General features: G+C 31.3%; 1 protein-coding gene across 1 annotated transcript in view; it reads left to right on the top strand.

The window, feature by feature from the left end:
* Window positions 1-6,925: 6,925 nt before the first annotated feature.
* LOC117169834 overlaps window positions 6,926-17,496 on the top strand; it is a 14,837-nt gene continuing 4,266 nt past the window's right edge. Inside the window, exons 1-2 of the mRNA XM_033356343.1 lie at window positions 6,926-7,070; window positions 12,051-12,382. Of these exons, the coding sequence (XP_033212234.1) occupies window positions 7,067-7,070; window positions 12,051-12,382 (336 nt within the window). The 5' untranslated portion in view covers window positions 6,926-7,066. The remainder of the gene's footprint in view (window positions 7,071-12,050; window positions 12,383-17,496) is intronic.

A 17,496-nucleotide genomic window follows, 5' to 3' on the forward strand; every position in this document is an offset into this window, starting at 1 on the left:
CCCCCCCCCCCGCCGTATTTGTCAAATGTCCACGTTTTGAGACCCCCTGAATCCGAAAAACAGGTTTTTACAAATGTGTCTGTATGTACGTCTGTCTGTCTGTCTGAGTGCGCGATAGATTTTGAAAAAAATAGTCTATTAGATTGGCCTTTAATAAACTCGTTTAGTGTCCTAAGCTAAAGGTCAAGTTCGTTAGCCAGCCATTTTGGACAAAAATTCGAAAAGTGGGCACATTTTGAATATTTTTGAGACTACTTTTTTTGAAATTCTAAAATTACCTGTACGGTTATTCATAGTATTCAAAAAGTCGAACAATTCATACCCATGACTTTTTTCATAAACTCAAAAATTACCAGAGTTATAGCATTTAGAAAATTTAAAAAAACGCACGAAAATGAAAAGTTTAAGCCAAAAAAAAACGCACGATATGAGTAAAAGTCGTTAGAAGAAAAATATTGCTTTTTGAATGCCCTACAAGATTATTATAACAACTTTTTGAATTTTCTTGAAAAATCAAAACTGTGCAAAATACAGTAAAAGATGAGAGAACAAAAATTGTTCATTTGAAAAAGATCTACAAATTTTTATTAACCACTTTTTGATAGGATGCGTAGTTTTAGCTTTAATCATGAAAAACATCATTGACATTAAAAAAAAATCTGCCCGCTGCGTGGGCACATTCTTATCACAACTTTTGTCTTTTAATTTCTTTTTCGTCTCGCCTGTGAGGCTTCAAAAAATTTTATTTTTTTTATTTTTTTAATGCTATTTTTTACAATTAAACCCAAAAACAGAACTATTAAAAAATTATTCATGATATAATTTAGAAGTTAAAAAATGGTAAGGCTGCTCAGTAGACCGTATTTCTAAAGTTTAAATAATAAAAAACATTGAAAATGAGCAAATTCAGTCTAAACGAGTTTTTAAATTTTGCTAACAAAAAATCGAAAATTCAAATTTTGATCGCAAAAAAAAACTAATGAAAAAGCAATAACTTGATTTTGTAGTCAAACAAATCAAGAAACGAAAAGAGATAACTTGCCAAAAATTGTGCACCTAAAAAATAATAACAAATTTGGCATGAATTAATTTTTTGTAGGATAAGTAGTTTTTGTTTTATTTTTGAGAAAATACATTGAAAATTAAAAAAAATTGTGTACAAACGATACAAGCTACGAAAATAAGTAAGACCAAATTTATTCAACAAAATAGGATTTACATATTTTTTTTATAGAAAGCGTAGTTTTTCTCTCAATTGAAAAACAAGATTAAAAGTCAAAAAAATATATAAAAACTAGGCAATAAGAATAAGAATTCTTTAATTTCCATGTATATTATGAATTGTAATAATATAAATTTATTAAAATGATACATCTTTCAGCGCAGCTAATAATAAAATTTAATGCAAAATAAGAAACAAATATTTAAGTAAGATTTAAGTTCGCTAAAGCCGAAAGAGCTTTAACAAAAGAGTGTTCACAATCGCAAAATTACAGTTGTCGATCCACTGTTCTTTAATTTTGAAAGGTATGTGCACGAATGTGGGAGAAATGCAGCTAGGTCTAGGTGCACTTAAACTCTTGAGCAAAGCTCTTTTAAGAAAAGAGAATTCACAATCACAAAGTTCCAGTGGTTGGTGTTTTGAGTTTTAGATTTAAAAGGTATATGCATGAATGTGAGAAAAATACAAAGTCCCAGCGCGTAACGCGAGATAAATATAAAATCGAGCGCGAAGCGCGGGATAAGTACAACATCGAGCATGAAGCGTGATAACCAACAATCGCGTGCTCTGGGCGCGCCAAAACTTGCGAGCCGTGCGCTGCTGGAAAAGTATTTGTGGTGATTATTTGTTATTTCAAACTTTGTAACTTTTTTAGATGAAGGCAGCTGAGACGAGGTTCGTTAAATGTGGTAGGGGTAGTCCTTGGGGGTTAGCATATCACTGGGGAGATGCCAATGTTAACTGGAGTCTTGAGAAAGTATTTACGGTGTTTATTTTTTATACAAAATTGTTTGGCTTTTTTAGGTATAAAGACAGCTAAAATGAGGCTCGTTAAACATGCTAGGGTTAGTTCTTGTGGGCTGTTTAATATTATTGCCACGATAAGAATGAGTTGATTGGGATGTATAGACTGGTTTTAAAAAACGGAAATTGCAATGCCTTTAAATGCGTACCAATTGCATTTTTGGCAAAACCCCCATTGATTGCGCTTCACTGTATAAAACTCGTTTCATTTAAATCATTTTAATACTCACGAACTTCAAGGTATTAAAGTTATTTCCTCATAATGCCTATGGCTTTATGCAATTAGTTCTATCCAATGCCACTCGGCAAACCGCTAAATTGTATGTCATGCAATGCCTTTGTCGAACCAACTATCGAACCGTGTCAATGTCACTTAAGGCTATTGACAAAATATTGAATGGAATCAATTCCGGTCGACACGATTTAATTATTTTTTCGGACAAAAATGCAATTGATGCGCATTTCAAGTATTAGAATGTTCGTTTTTCTTCATGCCAATCTATACGTCCAGTCTATCGTTTTTAAAAGAGCCTGTAGTTGATTATTTTTCACTTAAACTTGTTTTAGCTGTTTTAGTTAAGGGCAGCTGAGGTGGGGTTCGTTAAATGAACTAGGGGTAGTTTTCGTGCGTTGTTGAATAATATGGCGGTGATAGGGATGTTAATTAGAATCTGGGCTAGGTATCTGTCGTGATATTTGTTAATTTCGAATTTTTTGCGGGTTTTGGTTGAAAGCAGTTGAGACGGGGTTCGTTCAATGTTCTAGGGGTATGTCTTGTGGGGATTTTGAATATTATTGAGGCGATGTTCATATAAAATGGGGTGTAATTTTAGCAGTTTTATTTAAAGGCAGGTGAATACAGGGTTCGTTTCACGTACTAGGGGTTATTTTTCTAGATTGTTTAATATTACTGTGGGAATGACGGTATGGACTAGTCTCTTGAATATTTGCCTGTGATAATAATTTTTACTCTAAAATTTTTTGTCTGTTTAGTTGACGGCAGCTGAGACGGTGTTTTTTAAATGAATTATAGGAAATTTTTTCGAGATTGTTTATTAAACTATGGGAATGATGAGAGCAACTTGAGTCGTAAGAAGTCTGGACTGATTATTTTCAATTGAAAATTTGTTTAACTTTATCGGTTAAAGGTAGCTGCGGCGGGGCTAAGGAAATTAACTAGGGGTTGTTTTTTAGGGTTGATAAATTTTCGTGTGGAGATAAGGATATGAAATAAAGTCTTAGGACAGTGTTTTGGGGTAATCATTTTTAAATTTACTGTTTAAGGAAGGTATTTTGGGATTGCTGTTACAATAGCGGCGTTGTGGATATATAATATGACCGGTGTGATTATTTTTATTTGGAAATTTGTTGTTCTTGTTTTGTGAAACCCGCAAAAATTATTAACTACTGACTTAAATTTTTTTTGTTTAATATGTATATGTTTAATTAGAGGTAGGTATTAGTTTTATAAGTCGTTTTCGGACAATTTTTTTCAGTGAGCTAAGAACTAACTAGCTCTGACCTATGATATACGTTTTCATGTACTTATTTCCAATTTTTCCTTTGGGGATAGTTTTTTAGTGTTATGGTTGATTTTGTAAAATTGTTGAGTGTTTTTGGAAGCCCGAAAAGTAGTTTAAAAAATCTGATATATTACATTTAGGCTGAGAACCTACTTTATTTTAACGGTAGTTTGTAGGAAATAGGGGTTGTTTTTTACAAATTAATTTGTATAGATTTCGAGAGTCCTACGAAGCCTAAAATACTGGCAAGGTTGACTTTTTTAATTTTTAAAGTTTGCTGTAGCTTTCTGAGAAAATAAAATAGCCCAAAAATCGGCTAGCATATCGGCCCACATTTTCCGCACGTCACATTGCTACATCGCTCATTTCGACAAAATGTGAAGGCCGTACATAAAATTTGCAAAAGTGCGGGAATGTGATTATTTATAAAAATAATGTATTTCACACCTTCAGTTAATTTCTCGATATTTTAAGATATATTGTAGTTTGAAATTTATTGATCAAAATAAAAGTTAAAATCAACTGTTCTAAGCAATCAGTCTGTGAAATAAATGAAATGGAGCCGCAAGGAGATTTTTTACCTCTCATTCATGAGAGTGTAATGTAATCGTCCAAATTTTCGATCTCTGGTTTTTGACTGATCTTTACGTTTCGGCACTCACAGAATTCGAAAATCATACAATTTTGAGATACTTCTTAAGATTCCCAAAATGGAGGCTGAGTTCGTTAAGCAGATATTTCCAACCAAAATGAAAAAATGTGTAGCATTTTCAAAATTAAACAAAAATTTTTTGTTAAAGTTTCTTATAGATGGGTAGAAGACTTTCAAATTATCCAAATCAAATTTTTAATTTCGATGAAAATTAGAAAAGTTAATATACTTTTGAAAATTTTGAACATGTTCAGAAAAATAAAAAATAAATATTTTTCTAAAAGATTAGCAAATTTCATTTAAATTCATGACTTGATATCAAATATATTTAGAAACTATGTCAGTTAAATTTTTCGATTAGACAAAAATTTAAAAAGTTTGAGCTTTTTCAAAATTTGAATAAAATTTTTTTACGAGTTTTAGAAATTTTTGCCAAATTTTCTGATACACAACAAAAAAATTTTTAAAGTTATTCTTATAACATTTTAAAATTCGATAAAAATCTAAAAAGTTTTATGCCTTTAAACATTTTGAAAATTTTCTAAAAAAGGAAAAAAATGTTTTTAATAGTTTAAGAAATATAAATCCAAATTTCTACTAGATGTAAAATATATGTTTTTCGAAACTATTGGCATGACATTTTTTAATTAGACAAAAGTTCCAAAAGTTGGATCATTTTCAAAAATATGCAATTTTGATTTTTTAAGAGATCCATAAGTTTAAAACGTTACTTTTAGTAGATTTTAACAAGATTTACAAATTATCTTAATGATGTTTTTTAAGTGAACATGAATGATCGGGCGCGAAGCGCGAGTTTCGTAATGAGAATGTAATTGTCAAAACCGTAGGTGCTTTGAGAACCTTCTTTAAAATCAAATCGAAAAAAATTCAGTTACAATTTATGGCTGTAATTCCTCAGAAGTTTAAATCACAGTTTTCTATTTAAGCCATGGTATTTACAATATTTAAAAAAATAGTTCAAGTGTACGCATTAAACGTACGAACACGAGCGCGAGAGCGTCCCCGCGCCCTACAGGCGCGCTCATACTTAGCGCGAAGCGCCGCGCGCACTGGGAATGTGCCAGCGCAGCGGGCATATTTTTTAACTTAAAATTGTCCTACTTTGAAATGAATCAAAAATTTTTTTATCTTTACATACATATACATAATTGGCTTATGCAGTTGAATGTGCTGAAATTTTCTTATATAATTTATGCTTCTTGAACATATACATATTTCTAAAAATTTTCTGAAATGAGAATTTTACTCTGAACATTAAAAAAATTATATATAATATTGTACACTGATCTAGGATTTTCTTTATTATTTTATATTTATTTATATTCTGTCATCTACCGTTTTCTTATTAGAAGCTTTACGAATATGTAAATAAATACCCTTAACCCTTGAAATAAAAAAAATCCCTTTGTACTCAGAGATTGCGCTGCAACAAAAGATTTAAGTAGTGTAGTCTCTGTTCAACATTGCTGTTAATTTTCTCAACACCCAAATATATCGTCCAACAAAAAAATATTTAAATATGTTCTCAAACGTTATTTGAAAGACTGTCAAATTGTTGATTGATAAATAGAAATTCTCATAGTAGATGAAATTTCTTTATTTCTTTAATTATTACAAAAATGAATTGATAATTAGATCTCAGATTCCAAGCAGAAAACCAAAAAGGGTATTTCCAGTGCTTCTTTCAAACTTGTTATTATAAACAAAACATGGTAAATATCAACGCAATTGAAATCTGGTTTAAATTTAGACCGGTGTTTCTGTTTTTCAAATATAATTTTGCCACATACAAAAGCTGCAAACACGCTACAAACTTCAGTATTATAGACTTAAAATTTTTGAATAATTTTTTATTCGTAAAACAGTATCACACTATTTTTACTACATATTTCTCACTTTTTGAAAGTTTCGAAGTTCTACGTAACCGCTGTTAAAAATATTTTCCGTAAATTTGTGAGTATAAATTACTTCGTCATAACTTTAAAATGACACTTCACCAAAGAAAGTATTTTTGCTTTTTCCATTAATAAATCTATTAAAATTGATATTCTATCATATAATTTTTAAACAATTCATTAGTTATGATTACAATAAGGAGAGCAATGCATTTTAATCATCCAGTATTCGCGACAGCAGACGATAAGTCATTATTTTCTGAACAGGTAGTGATGAATGTGATAAAATAACCTAATTTTTTCAAGAAAAAATTTTGGTTGCTCTGGAATCACAAGTTTTTTTCATCTTAAGAATAATATTCTTATGCATACAAGCGATTGCGCGTAGAGAAAATTTGTTACTGTAAAAGTAGATGGTACGTGAAAAACTGAAATGTGGGCAGAAAAGAAGAACAATTTGATATCAAATTATCAAAGCATTCTTGCTTTTTTCACTTTTTATCAATGTGATTATAACTATAGTATGCACTTTGATGCGACAACACTGTAAAATAATGGTAAAAGCAAAGAAACAGATAAACGAAGACAAACCACACTGCAAGAAATAGAAGTGAACCAAGAAAATATATTCAGATATTGTAAGAATACGGTGAAGAGGTTACAACCATGTACAAACAGGAAGCAATACACGCTGTATAAGTATATAAACCAGTTATAACCGCTAAAATCTGGTTATAACCTAAATCTTCGGTATGATAGGACCGGCCACGTGATTTCCTGAACCAAACTTGAAACTTCAATCATCTTCAGTTCGTGCTATTATTTGTATGCGAGCTTCTATTATAATCATAATAGTAATAGAAAGCGCTAAAGGACAGAATTAGGCTATTTTATGGTAATAAACCATAATTACACATCTTTAACGTGTATTTACAAATTTTGAAGAAAAATGGGTAATTATAACCTATACATTTATTTCCTTGTGATATCAGCACGTTCAGAACATAATCTATTTTGTCCAATTATTCCTATGTAGTGTTTGAATGTGCATTAAGTTTTTTTAAACATTGTTAAAAATAATTTATTATTCCTAGAAAAAAAGTTTCTAACAGAAATGTTAACTCATTTTGACCGAAACATGCAAGTTAGTTCAAATGGCCTGTGAATAATTAAAAAATTAAATTTACAGCATTTTTTCGTAACATTTTATATTGATTTTTCGCATCAGAAATTTTCTGAAAGAAACTTTTCGGTTTGGACAAGTATAGCTCTATTGAAAAACTAGTCGTTGAAATGTTGGCATTTTTAATATTAATCAAGCATAATAAAACAAATCTAGCACTAAAAGCAAATTCATTTTTGAAAATTCTAAATTCAAATAATATCTCAAATCCAGAAATTCAGAAAATTGAGTTTCAGCATTGTTTATTATGAAATTAAATTGCAATTCACTCAAAATAATAAATCATATGTAGTATGTACGGGGTCACGACGATCATACCTATATATTTGCATGTATTAGGGTGGTTCACAAAAAACTTTTATTTTTCGGAAGCCGTATCACGACAGTTTGTTTAGCTTGCTGCGAAAATACTACCCTAATTTTTTCAGATAAAGAAATTTGTATAGACGTTGCAAGCATCCAATTTTGCGTAAAAATTTAGATACTCCTAGACTAGAAAATCGTACAGTTTAGGTAATGAATTTTGTCAACTTTTCATATTTTAGAAATATTATGTGATAAATTTACAACAAGGAGAGTTCATCCAAAATTGCAAGATTTGCAGAATTGTCGCAACTTTAGTTAAGTTTGTGCAAAGTGAAATTTGTACAGAGTATACTTTAATTTCAAACTCTCAGAATAAATCTTGGAAAAGTATAACTAAACTAGTCCAAGATCTACAATAAAAATAGGGTTTTAAAAAAGGAAAAAAATTGATATTTTTAGTTGAAGTTCGCCATTAGGTGAGCAGGCAAATTCTTTATGGCGAGTTACGCCGAGTCGAATTTTGTTGGTGACTCGAACACAAATTGACGTAACGGGAGTGGCAGAACAATAAGACCTCAAGTATCAAGTAATGTAGTTTTAGGGTGTAGGTATCTAGGTAGAAAAAGATAATAATAGGAGTAAAGAGCCAATTAGTTGCCTGCAGAGGCCTCGCAGGTGAATTCTCAGTGGGTTCACAGTTTTAGCACTTTAACTATTACTTTTACAAGAATCTGAAAAACACCCGGGAGCTGACTCTACAGCAAAATAAAAATCGGCATATTTCTATTTTGGCTTGACTATACGTATTTTCAATCGCCCATGGCAGTTTAAACAGTCGCTTATTTAGAACTACTGTAATGTATATTAATGTTAGAGAAATATCTTACAAATAAAAATTGTAGTTAATACAAAGGACAAAACTCTAATTTGGTGTCCGATTGGAAACAAATTATTTGGCACCTGTTTTTGATATAATAGGGAAAATATTTATAATAGAGATGAGATGAAAATTTTAAAACCTGGACATCAGAAAAGTTTAAAACAAATTTCTTTGATATGTCTTCTAATTTCTTCTTAATCGCTAAAATTTTATAAAATATTAATAAGCATGTAGGGCCGCAGTATATTACAACTATGCCCTCAAGAAATAATGATTTATGTTATATGAAATCATTTTTTTATTCGAAACAGACTTAAAGTTCAATTGGGAAATGTTGGTCATTCCTAATTGAAACGAAGCATGGCACTTGGACAACATTTTATTTGTGGCATTTATGCTGTCAGATAAAGTAATTTATTGATATTGCGGTTTCAAATATTGTGTAATATGCATATAATTAGTGAAAGTGGAAAATTATAAAATAGCAATTATTATGATTCGTTTGTCGAATATTTCTAAGAATAGTATGAAAAAATGTAAATAACTTCAGTTTCGGGATTGTGGTCCAACCATTAGTATATAACCTTTTCCCTAATACGAAAAGTGTAAATTATTCAACTGTGCGTTTTTGTTAATTTAAAATAAATATAAAAAATCTTTTCATATAATATAAATTATTCTTTCTTCCTCATACTTTTGTACATTGCTTTTATCAAATTTTAGTAATGAAGAAATATTTAAAATCTTAGTTACAAAATTAAGTTTTCAAATATTTTTTCTTAACCAGGCTTTCAATTTTTCATTTCATCTCTATTATATATTCTTTCCCGATTGAATGGAGAAGGATCCAGAATTTTGGCAAATCTTATGAAAAATATTTATTAATAGTACAATTATAAGTGTGCTCAGAGCATAATAATGCATTGATATTTGTCTGTTCTTAAGAAATCATAAATTTTATGACTTACAAGCGCCAAATTATTTTGTTTTAATCGGACACAAAATGAGAGTTTTTTCCTTTGTATTAGGAACAATTAAACTCGCTTGAGCACATCATGGAGTTGTTTATGGTTTATCATTCGGCCATCGAAGTTAAACGGCGCTTATTTCGTTTTTACTCGGATCAACCCTTGTCTGTAGAAGAAGAGTATTTATCATCCTCGAACTAATATCAGCTACAATTTTTATTGAGAAGATATTTCTCCGAAACTAATATATATATATTCTTTTTAAAAAAACAAGCTTTTTTAAATCTGAAAAAGTTAGGGGAATGTTGAGCAATTCCTTGTCAAATGTTCTGAAGAGTTTCGTCTATTGTTAGTAATTTCGATGATCTCTTACGTGTTGACAGAGAACCTTGAGCGGGCGCTTGTCGTAAATTTTACGTCATTCAGGTTTGTCCAAGGCAATGAAACAATTCCAAAGTGTTTCCATGTGAAAGACCCACAAAATTTGTAAACTGGAAACAATAGCCCTGGGTCACCTTCCTAAAACCCCAGGTTACGTTCTGAATCTATCTATAATATTGAACAACCCCTAAAATTCAAACCTATCACTTTTAACGAAACAATTTCAGTGTGTCCTTGTAAAAGAGCCATAGCATTTTTTAATTGAAAATAGTCGCACAATTCACCTTCAAAAGAATCTATGTTTTGTTCCCATACTAGAATTTTTAACCAAATTTTTTAGATGATATGACATGGAATCGCCTTTTTTCATACCCCGAGACACAATTGTCGAGATACGACCGCCGAAAAAATCAAACAAATTTTTTGTTAACCAACCTACTATATACCAATAATAATTTACGTCAAGTTTATTTTAACATTATATTACCTTACGATTCGAGGTATAATTAAAATTATTATTAAGAAAGCTTATGTTCAGGGCACTTTTTACGATGTATTTTCACTGATTTATTACGAAAATGATAGTGAAAATTGCCGCAAATTTGATTTTTCAGGCTAAAACTCCCAAAAACTATAGAATTTATGTTTATTCCGTTTGCTTACTTAAATATTGCAAATTAACGAACAAGCTTTAAAGAAAAGTTGCAGATCTTCTAAAAATACACCTTTCATATTATACACAGTTTTTCGAAAAAACCATACTTTTTTAAGAAACAAAGAAATATGTTGATACAAAATGTTGAATTGCTGAAGTCGAAAAATTCGACTTGGAGATGAACTCAAGACATAACAAAGTCGAAGCATTTTTACTCGGGAATCCTGCCTACATTATTTCTGTAACCAACCAAAGGGGTGCTTTCTCGCCCCCACGTAACGTTGAAAAAGGGTAGGGATTTGAATAACATTATTTCTGTGACTAATCATAGGGGTACCTTCCTGCCTCCCACGAGACGTAGGAAAGGGGATTGCTGCGGCTAATCATAGAGAAGTTGAAAATACGATGATATGAGATCTACATTATTTCTGTGAACAGTAACATGGGTTTTTTCCCGCTCCCACCCTACGTGATGTTGAAAAATTTGACCAACATTATTTCTGTGATCAGTCACAGAGGTATTTTTTAGGACTATTTTATTCAAAAACACCACATACATCACTCGTAGGATTAGACAGGTACTCACGTGGAGCTGAATGTTCGCAATATGACCTGAAAACCCGTGGCCTTCGACCGTGGTTACAAGTTCAGCATAAGAAATTGAGACACAAACTTGTACACGAACCTGTACGGTAACATGCATAGGGGATCCTGTAATACCTTGCCTTTTTTATAATCTTAAAGGTCCAAATCACTAGCGAGAGAGCTAAGCCCTAGAGTACCCTGGCAGATTAGTTCCACTATGGTTCCTGTACAGGATTTTTTAAAGGATTTTATACCGAATCCTGTACAGGAACCTGATAGTGAAACTAATCCACCAGGGTGCGCTACGACCTAAGTCTCTCGCTAGTGAGTTGAATCTTCGAGGGTATAAAGAAAGGCATATTGAATAAGTGTCTCCAAGTTTCTTCACATAATTAAATTCCTTATATTCAAATTTTTCCGAAACGGAGTAAATCGTGCTAGATTCTTTATAGGATCTTGTACATGTTCATTCGTGACCACTTAGGACGTCAACACGTTCCCGTATGGGTTCCCTCATCCCCTGCATATTCATTGTTAGTGTACAAGTTCGTGTCTCAATTTCATATGCTGAACCTGTAACGTTTTTTGTACGAGATCTGGTCATAAATCTGGCAAAGAAACACGCATAAATAAATAATAATATATAATATAATGATAATAAACAATAATAAATCCTGTATAGGGGTTTTCAGAAGAGGGGCTCTGGTAATATATACTATTATAACAATAAAGTGAAATACGCTATTTTTAAAAACTTTAAAATTGTAAAAAAAAAGTAAAATTATACTGTTTTAGCCCTGGTCAAAGAGAACCTAGAATTAAATGTAAAATTAATTAAATAGAAAAAAATTAAATTCAACTTATAAAATAAAAGAAAAAGCAAAACAACCTTCTGTACAAAACTTGCAGAGTGACAAAAAACATAATTTTTAATCAAAAACGTAATAATTTTAAATGTTTTCCTTTCAATTACAGGTGGTTGTGTTAGCAGTGTAGATGAATTTGGCGATATCGAACCTATAAGAAGAAACCATGAATACTGTGATTGGTTAGATTGGAAAAGAAGGTTTCATGATACAATCAATAGCAAAAACTTACATCAAGAACTTTCCCATATTTTGGGACCGACATTGAAAGAAGTGATTGGTCCTTACGGCATAGAAATAATTGAAAACTTTCAATTCCGGGAAAGTCATCAGAAACTAAACTTTCATATTCTGTTAAGAAAATTGGACATTTTCTTTTACTTGCGGCGCTTCCCAAGAAATCCTACAGAATCTATCACAGAATACAGAGACCGACTGCTGGTAAGCACTTACGAGAATCCTATAATATTGTAAAAATCATTTTTAAGTTCTACAGTCTGGGGTAGAGGGTCTAAAAATCGCAAAGTTTAAAAAATGCAATGTACTTTTGGAAATTCTTGTTTCTTTTTTAAAACAAAAAAATAAAGTCCAATCCGAGGAAATCTTGCACTCCCATATCGACTCATCGAAGTCAAAGGTTAAACTCTAAATATCTTTGTTGCTTTCGTTATAAAAAGAAGTTTTGGTCAATATTTGCCTAATTTTTTATGATGAATTGAATGGTGTTATGTCATTTTATCGAAAAAAATGTAGACATTTTTTATATCAATTTCTTTTTCTTGTAACAATCAAGGCCGCCGCGAACCGCATTGATTATTCGGAGCATCCAAAATTTTTATTAAATTTTTAGTCATTTTGGACATTAATTTTTGTGCTGAAAAAACGAATTGCGAATGATAAAATACAAAACTGTAAAATTTTTGAAAAATATTTTGTTCACGTAATATAAATAATATTGTAATTTCGAAATAGTTTATGTGAATAAAATACAACTTAAAACAGTCTGATTTAAGTTTAGTGTTATATGTATATCAGCAATTTTTTTTTAAGTGATCACCGTTCGTTATTCTCGCTTACTAGCTGTTCACAAAATCTAAATGTCCCTGGAACGTTCCACTGGTACCTGATGGGAACCTTCCTTCATTGCTATTTTTAATAACAGTGATCTCGTAAACCGTAAGATATAAGTAAAAATGGATGTCATTTTTTAGTTTTGAGTACCGCATATACTACATTCATGTAACGTTCCATGCCATTAGGGATTGTAGTGAAAATCTTAGCAAACAAATTTTTAATTTAGGACAATGTATCTATTGCAGATGAAGTTTTTCACTATACTTATATAGAGTTTTGCAATTTTTAGTCGATCCAAAATTATTTCCTGACAAGTTTAAGGTTAAATATAGTACCATTATCTTTCGTTCATTTTAATGCAAAAAAATATTTTTCAACTCTAAGGTACATAGGTAGGTAGGTAGAAAGGTACGGTCTACAGGTACCTGAACTCGAATTTTCAATAGATTTGCTTGGAAAAATAATATCCATTTATAGGAATTTAACACAACGATCGCAACTCGTGTGGATGCTCACACTCGTTGCAATCGCCGTGTTTCATCCCTTGTAATGCAACATACTATTAATTTCTTTGATCCTTTCTGTTCACAATGGTGAAATTTAGAGTCATAAATAATCATTTATTATTATGTTAATAACAAAAGAGTAGTAAACTGTCATCTTTGAAACTGAAGAGCGCACGGAGATAATTCTAGAAGTAAATTGCATATTTTTTGTTCTGAAAATGGTGTATGCAGTGTCAATGAGCAAAAAGTTGCGCTTGTATATTCAAAACATTATTTTCTTCTTCGGAAAATATAAATATTATCGAAGGAAACGCATTCACAGCATGAGACATTGCCTTTGCTACTCCTGGTGAGTTACTACTACTGTCAGTGCCGTTCCTTCAATAGTTTGAAAGCCCTTTGTATTTTCACTGAGAAAATAATTTTTTTAACATTTAGGCGCAACTGTTTGCCGATTTAATCTGCATACAAAATTTTCAGAAGCCAAAACTGTGCAGTTTTATTCAAGAATTATCTCCGTACGGTTTTAATATTTATCCTTTAACTTATTAGGAAATAATTGCTAATCGACTGGAAATTTCGAAACTTTATATTAGTATAGCGAAACCCTTCAACTGCAACATGTACTTTGTCTCATGCTTTTAGAATTTTGTTCCGTTTTGTTCTGCGAAGATTTTCACTATAATCTGTACAGAAATTGCGGCATGTAATTTTTTTTTGGACAGATAGTTTTGTTTTTCACCGCGTAAGTACTATGGAGCGTGAGTTATCACGCCAAGGATGGGTATGGACATCTGATGATATTTCGCGTGGAGAATAGAGTCTATTCTCCATGGTATTCGAATGACTTATCATTTCGGTGCTCTGCAGGAAAAGTTTTCTTGAGTTTTCCTCTCCTTTGCCTAAGATGCCAAGAAAATGCGAGCACTTCTAATTGAATGACACATATATTTATTACAGTTACATAAATTCATATGATTTCAAGATATTTATTAAAATATTATCGTATGCAAATTTGGCAAAAGTGCATCTAGGCTTGGAGATATTTTCGATTTGAATTTGTTGGTACCATATGAATTTTGTTTAATTATTTTTATAATTATTAAAATATAAATAGAAACGGACTAACTAAACAAATAAATGTATATGGTACGAATAAAGTCGTATCGAAACTATCTTTAAGCCTAATTCTATACTAAAAGTATTAATTATCAAAAGAAGAAGTATATTATTTACAAAAATGTCTCCAAACCTTTTTTTTATATATAAAAGTACATAACATTATTAAATTTATCATAAAAAGTAGCTAATATTGTCCTGAACTTTTTTTAAAGCATGAAAGTGATGAAAAAATGTACGGTTTATCCTTTGACCTTGATGAAGAATTGAAAGATGTAAATTTACTTATTTGTTATGGGATTTACAAAATCCATACAAAGAAGTTTTGGCGTTATAGCTTAGTCTAATTTAGTTGTTACAATTCTTGATTTTCGCGTTTTGAATTTTATCGTTTTAGCCTTTATTGAACTCCTAGTTTGGTATATATACAATAGTCAAACCTGTGCTACTAATATCATAACCTGAGGTGTGGATGAATTCGGAGTTATGAGGACGTCTGGATTCTCCGGACATCTCTTACATGAAGCATATTTTCATATGCAGCAATCAGAGAAGCTTTTTACTTTCCTAACACATCTGCCGAGAGGCTATCCCAGGCATCCTTAGCTTTGATTTTGCAAAAGCGATTTTTTGCTTGGTTATATTATTCCCGGGTTCAATGTGCGGACTCAAAGTATTAATTTTTAAAGCATAATGAAGGGTGTATGATGCTGCATGCAGAATTTTGTTGTAGAAACTTATATGCACTTTTTCTGAAGCTTGACAATATCTAAATCTCCATATAAAAAATGGTACCGTTTACGTTCTAACCTATGGACTACGTTACCGTTAGAACTACGTTACCGTTCTAACTTATGGACTAATGAGACTATAAATTCTACTACCTTATCAGCCTTGTTAATAGTACGTTGTACTGCTTGACAGAAGATTGCAGCTTCCAAAAACACAGTTCTCAGATATAAAAAATCTCTTATCATTCATATTTTTCATCTCCATATAAAAAAGGAGAGTACCTTTTGTTGTGGTTATGACCACTTTTCTGGAAAATTACTATTTTTGGTTTCTCAATGTTTACTATTAGCTCGTTTATTCAGCACTCTATGTAAAGGTATTTCATTTTTTTTTCATCTATACTGGAGAGTTGACCAGGAACGCTATGTCGTCAACATATGCGAGGAGTATTATCTCAGTCGGGTGATTTATTGCAACTCCCCTAATGCCCTTAGATTAGAGATTAAACAGTCTGCTCTATCGAACATTTTTGTAATGTAGTTAATCAAAGTTATTGTTTTGTAATTAGATGGATCTATTTTATTTCCCTTTTTGTGCATCATTCTCGCATGTAGCTAGCCCAAGACTTGGTAACTTCAACCTTATCTAATATTTTGTTAACTCGCAGAAGGTTTTTGGGGTCTCCAATTACGAATTTGCTGTCAAATTTGTGAAATATAAAAAACTCAAAATGGTGAACAAAAAATGTAAAACTAAGTTCCGTGGCTTCAAAATATGCCGGGAAAAAATGTAAAAAAAGTCCCGTAGCTTAAAAATGGGTTCTCAGGATTTTTTTTGCTGGTTGTCCGCCATATTGAATCCGTCATTTTAAATTTCTGAATTTGACTTTATATTCGCAATCAGCGACTCAATAAAGCCCGTGAAGACCGATTGTGAAGACACAATGCCATTTTTTTAATTTTTAGGCCACTATATTGGATCCGCTATTTTGATTTTTTAATTTCGACTTCAGATTCGAAATAAGCGACCTAAAAAAACTCCTCAAACTCTATTTTGAAGGCACGGGACTTATTTTTTAAAATTTCTGTTTGTCATATTAGATCTGTCATTTTGAATTTTGGAATATTGACTTCCGATTCGTATTTAGAGATCAACAACTCCCTTAGAAGTTATTTTCAGCTAATTTAATAATTTTGATTAGTCACAATTACGTTTAGTGTTTAGAAAGGCTGTATTTCTTCACATTATTTATTTATAAAATGGATTATTTTTAAAAACAAAATGTTTTCTAGGTTTCTTAATGTGAAATGAAGTTTCACATTTCCTTAGAGAGGTTCTTTAGAAATTCATAGGATATTTCATCAGGTTCTGCTTATTAATATTTTTTACAATATTTAAAGCTGAACATAATTTCTTTTTTAAAGAAAGGAGAGTCAAGAATTGGGTTTCCTGGATCTATCATATTCAGAGAGTTCATGGGATTTAGATCGATTTAAAATAGCCGTGTCACGGGATCATGTCAATATGATCAATAATAAAAGGTTTACTGTTATGTATCGATTAACAATTTTCCAAAATATCCGGGGTCCTTAGCGGCAGCAAATGAACCAAATTTACTGCATTTCACTGTTTTGTCTGTGGGAAAGTTTTTGCCTCTATCCTCTTTTAACTTTCGAACCAAGGTTTAGATTTTCCTATTTCTTTTTTCGAAATACTAGTCATACCGGCTTTTTTGCCACTATGTCTTGATTACTTCTATTAAATTAAGTTGCTTGACAAGTGTTCTATATTTTCATCTAAGATCGCAGCATTGGAAGAAGAGATTATCGTAGATACAAATTTGGCAACTATTTCAGTTATACATTCAAATTCAGTGTAAATTGTTGAAGCAGAATCTGTTACTGATAAGTTTATTCTCAGAACTACAGAAAAGTGATCTGATCTAGATGGTAGATCTGTTGTTCAGTTCTGTATCTACCTTTTCTCTTACTTTTGAAATTTTACATTATTTATCAATATTTCACCGAAACAAGTGTATCAAGGTAAAGTAAATGGCAACGTGCCCAGAGGTAGACCGCGGAAAGAATGGTTAGAATGTGTGAATGAGACCCTACTTAGAAGAGA

This window comes from Belonocnema kinseyi, chromosome 3, assembly GCF_010883055.1.
Source record: "Belonocnema kinseyi isolate 2016_QV_RU_SX_M_011 chromosome 3, B_treatae_v1, whole genome shotgun sequence".
In the NCBI taxonomy this organism is placed as follows: Eukaryota; Metazoa; Arthropoda; class Insecta; order Hymenoptera; family Cynipidae; genus Belonocnema; species Belonocnema kinseyi.